At 43.6% G+C, this 12,312-nt stretch overlaps 2 protein-coding genes across 6 annotated transcripts in view; one reads left to right on the forward strand and one right to left on the reverse strand.

Annotated features, from left to right (window-relative positions):
- Positions 1–1,278: 1,278 nt before the first annotated feature.
- eps8l3a (EPS8 signaling adaptor L3a) lies at positions 1,279–8,140 on the forward strand (the record flags this gene model as incomplete). Its single annotated transcript, XM_084542906.1, has 17 exons — positions 1,279–1,343; positions 1,436–1,518; positions 1,609–1,673; positions 1,771–1,929; positions 3,367–3,566; positions 3,753–3,808; positions 3,895–4,019; positions 4,130–4,229; positions 4,338–4,408; positions 4,512–4,586; positions 5,250–5,395; positions 5,530–5,941; positions 6,156–6,199; positions 6,295–6,391; positions 6,485–6,589; positions 6,846–6,931; positions 7,748–8,140. 17 exons carry the CDS (start codon positions 1,279–1,281, stop codon positions 7,938–7,940), a joined length of 2,082 nt encoding a protein of 693 aa, XP_084399032.1. The 3' UTR covers positions 7,941–8,140.
- Positions 8,141–8,259: 119 nt separating this feature from the next.
- Positions 8,260–12,312, reverse strand: part of ampd2a (adenosine monophosphate deaminase 2a) — a 29,229-nt gene continuing 25,176 nt past the window's right edge. For 3 of the 5 annotated variants that reach the window (XM_084543726.1, XM_084543727.1, XM_084543725.1), the window contains one exon: positions 8,261–12,254. In XM_084543726.1, coding sequence (XP_084399852.1) covers positions 12,039–12,254 — 216 coding nt within the window. In that variant the 3' untranslated portion in view covers positions 8,261–12,038. Of the gene's footprint in view, positions 12,255–12,312 lie in introns of all 5 variants that reach the window. The other 2 variants (XM_084543729.1, XM_084543728.1) reach the window with 2 other exon arrangements.

Genomic DNA, 12,312 nt, shown 5'->3' on the forward strand with positions numbered 1-12,312 from the left:
ATGTGTAGGTTTCTTTTGAGCCACTGGTGTTGCAGATTTTCTGGTTGGACGTTGTGCATCATTTTAACTCACTTGTAGCACTGCCTGCATATTACATCACTGAGGGATTCTCTCCAGATTGTTTGAGTTTATGGTCGCCAGGAAATGTTAAAGGAATAAAGGAATAAAATATTCCAACTATTCATCATAAATGATAACAGAGTGCAACTTTTAATCTCCTCTTTATGACTGGAAACAGAAGAAACAAAACAAAACACACGAATGCATTCAAATACTGGATGCTGAATGGGTGAGGGTAATCGAGGAAGAAGAAAAGCAGAGGGAAGGCATCCTGGCTCTCTATTAATGACAAATATTTGTGGAAACTTTCAGTGCGAAGTGTTTTCCTCTGTATCTCGTAACCTTTGCTCTGATGGGTCGCCACACTGAAGATCTCACACCCTGATCTGCGTCGACTCCCTGTCTGGCCTATCATTCGGCCACTGGTAGCGGACTTTGTCCTTCGCGTTTACGAGGGAGTCTTGGGTGTATGTTGCTGAGGTGTCAGATCATAATATGAGCTGAGTTTCTGCTGAACGCGTAACAATACAGAGGAAAGTGAGAAGCAACATTCGACTGTCAGCCACTGAAGGTAAGAAGCTGAGATGTTGGATGTCAAGAGGAAAACTGGATATGTCTTTGTTGTGACAGTGATGTGTTGGAAAGGGTTTTGAGAGTTTCGGTTGAGACAGTTAGAAGGACATTTCACATGTGTCGTTAAAATACATTTAAATCCTGTGGAAGGCAGAATAAATACACTGTGAAATGTTTTTACTATAATGTTGAATATTTGTGTTAGAAATCGGTTCAGTTTTGTTTTATTGTCTTCATGCAGGTCATGTCTTATGCAATATAACAAGTCACCATTTAAATGGGTCATTGCTAGCAACCTAGCAATGACCCATTTAAATGGTGACTTTATGGTTAATTATCAAGACTCATTTATGAATTTGTTTCTGATAACCAATGTGGGAATCGATCGAGGACACATTATTTATTTTTATTCCATGAAAAAGTTCCCTTTTTAAATCCACACAACAAGACAAGGTTCAAGCAATATCCAGTATTTTTTTCATCTTCGTTCAGCTTCGTTTAAGACACAGAAGTCTCCAGAAAGCAGCGAGTTAAGGATTTATTTTTAGATGCATGTCGGTGAGTCAGCTCTCACCACTGACTTCACATTTTTATGGCGTGCATAATTCATGTCATATGTGATAACTGCAGGTGTGTTCAGTCACAATGTTCAGGAACAACAGTCCCCCTGGTTATGACACCGGCAGCTATGCAGAATCACTCCTGTCCAAGTATGTATCTCACTCATGATTATAGGGTTTCTTAATCAGCTGATTGTTTCATTGCACAGTTTGACAACGGTGTGATGTTTCTATTCTGACAGCGGTTATTCTACTATGGATGACTCCGCGTCACAAGTGTCGGGCGTGTCCGGCATGTCAAGGCCCAGTGCAAAGTCAATTTACAGTAAGTGAACTCTGCCGTACGGAAAAAGTGAGTCAATCTGTTCGGTTTTATCTATGAGGGTCACGTAAGCTCGTCTTTATGCTTCACCAGTGCAGAGGAAGGAGTACGCATCATCCATAAACAAGGCCATGGACAAATTCCAGCACAGAGTTGAGGTATTGGATCGTTCCATTGTCACACAAAAGCCACCTGCTCTGAATCACGCCAGGCTGATTTGTTATTTTTGTGTGTTTGGACGTCTTTGTGCTGCAGCACTTGTTCACCTGTGACCTGGACGGGAAGGAGCTGGCGAACATCTCAGACTGCATGGAGCGTCTGAAGCTGCTGGATGAGACGGGTCGAGTGTGGGGTCAGAACATGCTGCTGGAGGTCCGCGAGGGCAACATGCGGCTCATAGACATCGAATCTAAGGTAAGCGGCATGTGTGACCCGGAGTCTCTTACTGGCTGTCTGAATCCACAGAGCAGGATGGTGCATGAAAGTGATATGGCAGAGACTCTGAGGTCAGCACAGGTCGATGGAATGTCAACGAATTTGGGAGAATTTCAAAGCAATGTGTTGACGATTTAGATGCTTTCTAAAGAATAGACACATCAGGCATAACATTATGACCACCTTCCTGATATTGTGTAGGTCTCCCTTGTGCCTCCAAAACAGTTGTGACTCATCAGAGAATGGACATAGGTCTTCTGAGGGTGTCCTGTGGTGTCTTTCAATTGAGTGTTGTTAGTGGGGGCCTTTGGGTCCTATGGGTTGAGGGGAGGGGCCTCTGTGGATCAACTCACAGATACTTGATCAGTTTGGGATCTAGTGAATTTGGAGGCCAGGTCAACACCTTGTGCTGTTCTGTTTTTTTTTTTTTTGAGTTGTTCCTAAAGTGTGTGTCTGTGTCAGGCTGCATCCTGCTGGGGATGGTTGCTGCCATCAAGGAGTGTCATTGCTATGGGGTGGGGGTGTCTGGTCTGGTCTAGGTGGGTGCTACATGTCTAAGTAACATCCACATGAATGAATGTCAGGTCCAAAAGTTTCCCAGCAGAACACTGAATTGTCACAAAATGGTCAATGTTATTTACCTCTCCTGTCAGTGGTTATAATGCAGTGGCCGATCGGTGTATATTTTAAATGCCAGCCTCCTTTAGCCTTGGGTTAGGGTTAGGGTTGGGGTTAGAATGAACTCAATGCCACAGTGAGCTTCTCTGAGCTCCCAGGTGCATGTCTGTACTGCAGGGTCCATCCTGTTAATAATGGTATGAGCAAGAGAAGTCGGCCTCGGCGAAAGTCAACAAGAATCTGTCTGGTCATCGGACGTGTTAGAGGCAGACACGCCAGTGTGTCTTTTACTTTCCTCCATGTTTTAATATTATATATATATTTTTTAACATTGCCGTGACTGAAACTTTGAAATGTTGACTCTGTGGTGAGATCCTTTGAGTGGAAAATGGTCATGTTGTGCCGCGTGCTCGTTACATAACTGAGGTTAATGATTGGCCGCGTGACGTCTACTCAGAGGACATAAAACCATTGGATCAAGTGGACATATGAGGTCTTCATGTGCATGTTATAACCTCGGGTGGTGAAATGGAGACAGACTTGTTCAGTGCTACAACACTGATTAGATTTCCTCTTTCTATGTAGTGCTATGACCCCCCCCTATATACAGTATGTGTTATAGAAGTCACTACAATGATAAAATGAGCTAGGGCATGTCATCAAGCTCCCACATATACTGTATATTTGTGCTGCCGGATGCCTTCAAATGATGAAGAGTCTCAATGTGGTGCATCAGAGGAGAGACTGGGAGGATGCCTCTACTTCTGATTGCTCTGACGCTGCTCTGTACACTCTCAGGAGGAGCTGGAGTCCATCGCCCTCAGTGACATCCAGGACTTAAAAGCCAGAGCGGTCACCGAAGTGTTTAACTCCCTGCTCGTGATCTCCGTCCAGCCCAGGAGAAAAAACACCACCACCGTCCTCATGTTCCAGTGCGAAGACGTCAAGGTGAGGACAGACCCCTCGCTTGAGGAGTTGGATGTCACCGTGTCCGATGAGTGAGTGTGATGTGCGAATGTTGTTGTTTTGCAGGCTGAATATGTTGAAAAGGATCTCGCACGAGCAATGTCAAACAATAAAGATGATCCAGGCTTCAGGTAATGTCCACGTACATGTAGTATGTTACACGCTTTGAGCTTTTTTTTATTTCCTGAACATTTTTTTTTTTTTCTTTTTTGAAACAGCAATGCAGGAAATGGAAGAATGAACGCAATGCCACAGTGGGCTTCTCCTGACTACGGTGAGGGGCCCAGACTGGACGTGTGCTGTACGTGCAGCTGATTCATTCCCATAATAATCTTCACTTCCATCTGTTTGTGTGTCTAGAAGACGACGAGATGTTTCCGAATCAGGACGAGGATGCTTCAAGTTTCAGACAAACACCACTGCCCACCCTCACTGGACAGCAGTTTTCTCCCGCTAATCCGTACACGGAGCTGGACAGGAATGTGGTGAGCGTCCCTCGCGTGGAGGCCGGAGCACGTTTTTAACTCATTTGCACATTTTTAAAAACGCGCTCAGTGACATCTTTGCTTTTATCTTTCTTTCTTTCTCTTCGCAGGACATTTTGAATCACATTGTAAACGACGTAGAAACCTTCACGGGACAAATCGTCGCAGCCAAAAACGTAAAGAAAAAGTCGAAGAAGAAAAAGGGAAAAGGTAATTTAATGCACGTTGGAGGCAGTGAAGTAAAAAATGGCATTTTACCAGTTGTGATGTTTTAACCTTGTATGGTCCTGTTGTCATTATTTTTTTTTGTTATTTCAGCCATGAGCATGCCCTCTCCAGATGAATTCGCAACATGTCTCCATAAAATCAAATATGCCTTCAACGTTCTGGTTTGTGTTTTCTTTAATATTTATTTTATTCACACTGCCACGCCGCCTGTCCTGATCCCGTTGACTCTGACATGTGCAGTGAGTGTTGCATCTTTCTTAACAGGGTGAACTTAATGGACAGATCAATAATCCCAGTGCTGCTGACTTTGTCCACACCTTCTTCACTGCAATAGGCTTTGTAAGTGACTCTTTATTTAATTAAAAGGTTTTAATAACGTGTAATGGGGCGGCACAGTGGAGAGGTGGTTAGCACTGATGCCTCACAGCGAGAAGGTCCCGGGTTCGAATCTGTGGGCCGACTGGGCCTTTCTGTGTGGAGTTTGCATGTTCTCCCTGTGTCTGCGTGGGTTCTCTCCAGCTTCCTCCCACCATCCAAAGACATGCTTTTAGGTTCATTGGTGATTCTGAATTGGCCGTAGGTGTGAGTGTGAATGGTTGTCTGTCTCTCTGTGTTAGCCCTGCGATGGACTGGAGACCTGTCCAGGGTGTACCCCGCCTCTCGCCCGATGACAGCTGGGATAGGCTCCAGCAGACCCCCGCGACCCTTAACAGGAAAAAGCGGTTACAGAAGATGAATGAATGAATGAATGAGTCGTTCACCTTGAATATATGTATCGGCATTTTCTGTTTTCGATGATTTATCTCAGCCTTGATATCATTTCATCCTGATTGTGCGTCCTTTGTCTTCTGAGCTCCTCACTTGAGCCCTGCTCCATTATCTTAACACCACCCGCCCTTACTCTTCTCAAATCTTGCAATTCAGCAGCAGGGCGCGACGCACACACAGCCGTCCTGCCGAACTCGAGTTCGTTTACCAGAGAGTTTTTCTTGTCCTCACCAGGTGGTGTCTCACGGCCCCGTGGGTCTGGCGTCGCACATCGTGGCACCGCTGCTGACGCCTGAGTGCATCCGTCTTCTCAGCGAGGAGGCGTCCCAAAAGGAGGATGAACTGTGGCAGTCTCTGGGAGAACCCTGGAACATCCCCAGGTGTAATAACATTAAAAAACCCTAACCCTAACCCTAACCCTTACATTCACATTTCTTGTTTAGATAACTGCTGCACACGGGCGTGGTTAAGTGTCAGTATGATAACCAGGTGTGATTTTTGATCGTACTGTTAGTAACAAATGGCCAGAGGATCATGACAACATCCCAGTCTACACTCTGAAGTTCTCCGATGGCTGGGTCCCCCCAGAGGTGAACGCATTCAGTCGACCTGCGAGCAGACAGGAGAGTCCGCAGGTATTCAGGGAACCTGCGAGCAGACAGGAAAGTCCGCAGGTATTCAGGAAACCTGCGAGCAGACAGGAGAGTCCGCAGGCATTCAGGGTACCTGCGAGCAGACAGGAGAGTCCGCAGGCATTCAGGGTACCTGCGAGCAGACAGGAGAGTCCGCAGGTATTCAGGGAACCTTTGAGGAGACAGGAGAGTCCGCAGGCATTCAGGGAACCTTTGAGGAGACAGGAGAGTCCACCGGCTGCATTCAGGGAACCTTTCAGGAGACAGGAGAGTCCACATCCTCCACCCAGCCAGGTGAAGCTCAAATATTCAGTGCAGAAAACTTTCTGAATTTACAAAATTTCATCCTAATGTGCACAGCTGGTGTATAGCTTGAATGATAATATGTCAGAGGAGCAGGAATCATGTGAGCCTTGGTGTAGCCCTCAGGCTCTAGTTAAACATAAAGAAAAAAGAACAAAAATCACATTAAAAAAAAAATATACATATATATTTTTTTTGTACATAGGTTTCCACCAAGTGGGATTCACCACGGCCCCCTCAAAAAGAGCGGTACGCACAGTTACGTGAATTCTAATTTTAGTGTAAGCAGAATGTTTCAACTTTGAGTTTTTCACTTTGTGGATGTTTTTCACTTTGCTTTCCAGCTCAAATAAGTCAAATCCAAATCGCATGCGCGTCAAGTACGACTTCATCTCCAGAAACCAGAGAGAGCTCACCATCTGGAAAGGAGAAATAGTTGAGGTATCACCACTCGGCTCCTGTCTGTGTTCTTGCCTTAAGTAATCCAGCACCAGATGCCAATCGAGTTCAAGTTTGCTCTCTGTCCGTCTGCAGCTGCTGGACAAGTCCAAGCAGTGGTGGAAGGTGAGGAACAGCAGAGGGGAGGAAGGCTTTGTTCCCAACAACGTCCTGGAGCCCGACGACGGGCAAACTAACGAGGTCAGCACAGGCAAAAACACCACAGGTCCAGCTTTTTTATCTCAGTCACAGGTGCAAACGGAGGGAATCCCATTCCTGTTTCAAACGGCTCCCCAGTGAATATCTTACAGCCGACATTCGACATGAATAATGAACACACTCAACATGTTTGGCAGCTTGATTTAAACTTCATCATCTGCAGACACATATAACTGGTCTAAGCTACTCGTTAATTTTCTTACTGACGTCTAATTCAAGCAATTGTTTAATTTCAAAGGATATCGTAGTTTCTCCCGTCCTGAAGAAATCGTCCAAACCCTCAGAAGTGAAAGCCTGGCTCGAAGACCAAAGCTTCAGTCACATGTAAGTGCTTACGGAAATCTGGTATTAAATGATTTTGGATAATAATTTAACTTTCTCATGAAGTTGTCTTATAAGCATATACGCCGATCAGCCACAACATTAAAACCACTGACAGGAGAAGTAAACAACGTTGACCGTCTTGTGACAATTCAGTGTTCTGCTGGAAAAGCTTTTAGACCTGGCATTCATTCGTGTGGATGTTGCACCCAGACATGTAGCACCCACCTAGACCAGATCTGGCACCCCCGCCCCATAGCAATGACACTCCTTGATGAGAGCAGCCATCCCCAGCAGGATGCAGCCTGACACAGACACACACACAAAAACAGTTTAGGAATAACTAAAAAAAAAACATGAAGAACAGCACAAGGTGTTGACCTGGCCTCCAAATTCACCAGATCCCAAACTGATCAAGTATCTGTGGGATGATCCACAGAGGCCCCTCCCCTCAACACATAGGATCCAAAGGCCCCCCACTAACAATATCCTGTTACCAGACACCACAGGACACCCTCAGAAGACCCATGTACATTCTCTGATGAGTCACAACTGTTTTGGAGGCACAAGGGAGACGTACACAATATTAGGAAGGTGGTCATAATGTTATGCCTGATCGGTGTATGTGTAATATATTAACGTCTTCTATTTCTCCTCCTTCCCTTGGAGCATTTAACGCATTCAGAATCTGCAGGATATTCACGCTTTTCTTGTGAGAGCTTAAGTTTGAGGGAACCGCTGACTCTAAAAAAAAACCTCTTCCGACACATGTCACAGTTTGGTTTATGACGATTAATCAGTATAATTTCTCTCCGGCAGCACCGTGCGCTGTCTAGGCGGGCTGAGCGGCTCCATGCTCCTGGGGATGAGTAGAGAGGAACTGAAGACGGTGTGTCCAGAGGAAGGAGGACGAGTCTTCTTCAAGTTACAGGCAGTCAAGTCCACCATGGCTGTGAGTGATGAACCCAGAGAGCAGCTTAACTCTGTCCATCGTTTTGATGTCAACGCTTAATAACTTCCTCTCTTTTCTTTTTAAACAATTCAGGCGAATTCTGTCTACTAAGAGAGACAGAGGACACAGTAAAGAAAAAAGACATCTATGATGACAAGAGGGAGTCTTCTTGGACCAAACGGCGATCACAGATGATCAGACTTTCAGCTAATCAATGAAGATGAGAGCAGGCGTGCTGGGAGTTATGTATTTAATGTCCTTTGAAATCAGTGAATATTCTGGAACGTAAATTGTATTAAACTATGAATGTCACTTTGAAATATATATTAATGCAGTTGTCATTTGAAAATATTTTTAGTTAATGTACAACGAATCAATAGGTTATGCACTCACTTGCCAATTCATTAGGTACACCAGTAGCGAAAACTAATACTTTCTAACATGACAGTCGTGCAATAAATCTTAATTTCATAAAGCTTATAGTTTTCAGCATTAGTTTAAAAGAACTGAGAGAAATGTTGATTCAGCTGTGTTTTAATTTCGGAGGATGTGGTTTGTGGTACTATTGAATTATATTGTGTATTGCATTGACATGTGTTTCTAATATTTTGGCAACCCAATTTTTGTATTTGATTCAATCCAGTTTAACAGCACCATAAACTACATCTTCTGAAATGATCAGACAGTTAAAACACCACCTCTCTGAGCCTGTTTCAACATAAACTGAACATTAAAGCAGTCATGAAGGAGGACTTGGTGCAGGACTGTTATATTAAGATGCATTATTTTTTTATGTTTCATCAGTGTACCTAACAAACCGGCGAGTGAGGATTTGATTAAGTAAATAAAAATAAAGCATCCAGCCGGCGTGTACTAATATTGGCACGGTCGGAGTATAACTGGATTCCGTGACAAAAACAACCTGAGAGCCTAATTTTTGTAGTCAATATTTAACCTGTAAATAAAAGCCAAGTGTGACACAGCTTTAGTGAATTAACATGCTTTATTTCGTTGTTCAGACATTACACATGAACCTCAACAGAACCTGTATAACAGTGGCAGTCCGTCTCAAGCAATGATAAGGGTACAGATCAACAGGTGGAATGAAGAATAAAAAAATGACATGACGGTGTGACAGAGACCGAACGTATATTGGGTTCGAGTACCAGAATACTTAACGCACGGAGTTTTTTTTACATGGAAATGAATCTAAACTGAACAGAAAATCTTGATGCAGGTGGTAAACTATAGCAACGGTCAATGTTTGAAGAAATATTGCTTCCAATTTGCTTCCATGAAGATTAAAATATCTTGATAGTTTTCTAACCCTTCTAATCGACCACTATTCACTGGGACTAATCAGTTAGGTATATATGTATATACATATATACCCCCAGAAACTGTGCATTGATCTTTTAAATAATTTTTTTAAGCAAAAATTACAAATTAACTGCAGTTCTTTCCCTTTTTTATAACAGGAAACTAAAACTTTGTTGCTTAGGAAAACAAAACAAAACTATGTGATTATGTATGATGCCAACTTGTGCTATGAGGAAGTAGAATGGACCTTCTCCACTATTTTCCGATGGTTCACGGACCAAACTACTAATTGATTAACAGCGAGCTGCTGCCCTGAATGCAACACTGCTGACGTAAATTACGGGGCTACAAAAAAGTCAATATGAGAGATTTGTGTTTGTGAGGTAGGGTGCTCTACGTCTGTTGTGGACACAATGAACAGTAAACAACTAGATGAATGGATGGAAAAGGCCCAGACTGTAAGTGTCGCGGCAGAGTGCTTGTTCCTGTCATGTCCACGAGATAACTGTGAGACATTAAACCTTACAAAAGAAGCGTTTGTAAAGGCGGAAAGACGACGAGGAGGGAGCGTGGATGACAAATCCATCGGGTAGTTCGGCTCAGATGAAAAAGTGAAACACTTTAAATACGCACCCGACAAAACCGGAGGAGGTCAACTCTACCGACGTGATGTAGAAGATAGGTCAGTTTTTATGTGACTGGCTACTGTAGAGTCTTCATAGTAGGACGTACCAATCTTTATCCTAAAGTAATGAGTTACCAGGAATATTAATCAAAACGGCTACTGTAATATTATACAGACAGAGAGGACGATCAGATATCGTGTCTCAAACAGACACTAATAACAATAACTCTTCTACTTTCATGACATAATCCTAATCCACAGAAATAAAACGTTAAATCTCAACATCAATACGGTGAGAATATAAAATTTCTTATCTCTATCTTGCCTTTAAAAAAATACACTTTATACAAGAAATCACACATATTCCACCGCGTTCACCTCCGCTTTAAAGCGCACCCTTTAACACTTTTATTCTTGCAGAACAATGATGGCTTCTCTTCTTTTGTTCTAATTATCTATAAAGCAAACGCATGTGTATGTTAACACTTTACGGCTGGTTATTCAAACGAAGGCAGACATTTTCTGATTTATTCTCGTCTTATCTTGGCATCATTACTCGACGGTAGGGATGCCCACAGTTTGATGTCCAGTGGCAGACAGCGTGGTGTGATAATATAATGGGTGTTTGTAAATCTTGAGGCATGTGATGTCAGCTTTGGGGTTAAAAGAATATGCTACGAGAACCATGCAAGAGTATTAACCACGTCCCAGCATGGTTTGCTCATTTCTACGACACTGTTTAAATCTGTTTCCTTCACTGCAAACAGATTTGTCAATCAAAAGCTGGTCGGCAGCCCTGAATTAGTCAAGGTGCTTTACATTCAATTTAATGTAAATTCATTATCTCCTGCCACCAGCGAGTCATGCAGGCATGCAAAAAAATGCACTTATAAGCAGAGAGCTAGAAAGAAATGAGCATTTCTCCTAAAAGGCCAAAAGCACAAGCTACTTAACACCGAGCATGCAGCCGGGTGCTTTCGGTTCCGTCAGCGTGGACGTTAGCACAGCACAGAGGCCTACTGTATATCGGCCCGAGGAAAAATACACGCAACACTTACAGCGGGTGGTTAAACCGGACATGCGGTGCTTCACGCTAAGAATGAAAAGGCACTGTGAAATCTTGGCTTGGTGCATATGAACAGTGCACTGCATGCAAAGGGAAAAACCCTCCACGACTTTCTAGTTTGTTCATCGGAAAAGGAATGAGTGTGATCACGGCCCTTCGGAGGGAGCCTCGTGGCCACAGTGAGGTAACAACGAGAATTCTTCCACATCGATTTGTGCTGTGATCAAAGTCTACGATGCACATCTCCCTTCCAACAACATAAATATACCAATGATTTTCTATGAGCACAGGAAATCATTCTGTGTGCAGCTAAAGAGGCCCGTTCACTTCAAGGAATGTTTGCAGTCAACCACAGAGAGTCTGCAACGGAGACTTAACTCTCCTGTACGTTACTTTCTGGGCTGATTAGAGTCACGGAAGAACAAATCTAAATGTGCAATTCGGCAAATAAATGGTCTAAAACCACACCTGGACCCCCACGCATGGCTACTATTCAGTGCTGCAGCATTCAGTGGATTAAAAGATGAAACCTGGCTGTTGGTTGTGCAGGCATGTCCAACCTACATCAACAACCCCAGCATGTTATGCAGATAAATCAGCATCTAAAATACTTCATTATACTGTATGTTAGTATAATAAAGATGATAGATGCACTGAGGGTAATTAAGCAGCATGATTGTATTGTGGAAGGTAAGCATTGAGGAGAGGTTTGCTGTTAGGAAATGTCCTGGCTGTCAGTGTTTCTGCAAATATTACTATGAAAACAGAATGCTTGACAGGGATCATGTGACAGATGTGATGGGATGAGAAACACATGTTGTTTCCCTGCTGTTCATTCACAAAAACCCTCCTGATCTCTGCAAAGCTTCATGATGCAGACTCAGACTTGACAAGATAAAGAGATAACTATAGAAACAAAAGTTGTAGGTTAAAAAATATTTGGGTAAATAAAATGATAACCGCTAAAGCTGAAGTGACCTGGCAGCACTGTATCCTTGGCTTTTTAGCTTTGTGGCTGTCAGTGTGCAGCATATACATCTACAGTGATGGTTGATTGTGTTTATATGGCAGAATTACTCTCACAGCACGTCTATTCGGTGTCATGCTGGGTGGGCCGCAGGGTTGGGGATTTACAGACCAGGTCATTTCAACGCTGTCCCGGGAGAGGACCCATAGTCAGAGAGTCCTCCTCGTCGATAGTGTCCAGCTCGTCTGTGCGCACAGCGTGAGTGATGAGATGAAGCTCCTCAAGCAGCGTCTCGCTGCGGTACGCAACGCGAATATCAGGGACGTTGGTGCGCCGGATGTCGTTGCTCTCAGGACCCTCCTTACTGTAACTGGGGCCCAACCAGTAGCTTTTGGCCTGGAACAACAAAAAATAAATAAATCAGTGGAAAGAGATCAGAATGAAAACAGAGGGA

Source organism: Chelon labrosus (assembly GCF_963514085.1).
Source record: "Chelon labrosus genome assembly, chromosome: 4".
NCBI classification, from domain to species: Eukaryota; Metazoa; Chordata; class Actinopteri; order Mugiliformes; family Mugilidae; genus Chelon; species Chelon labrosus.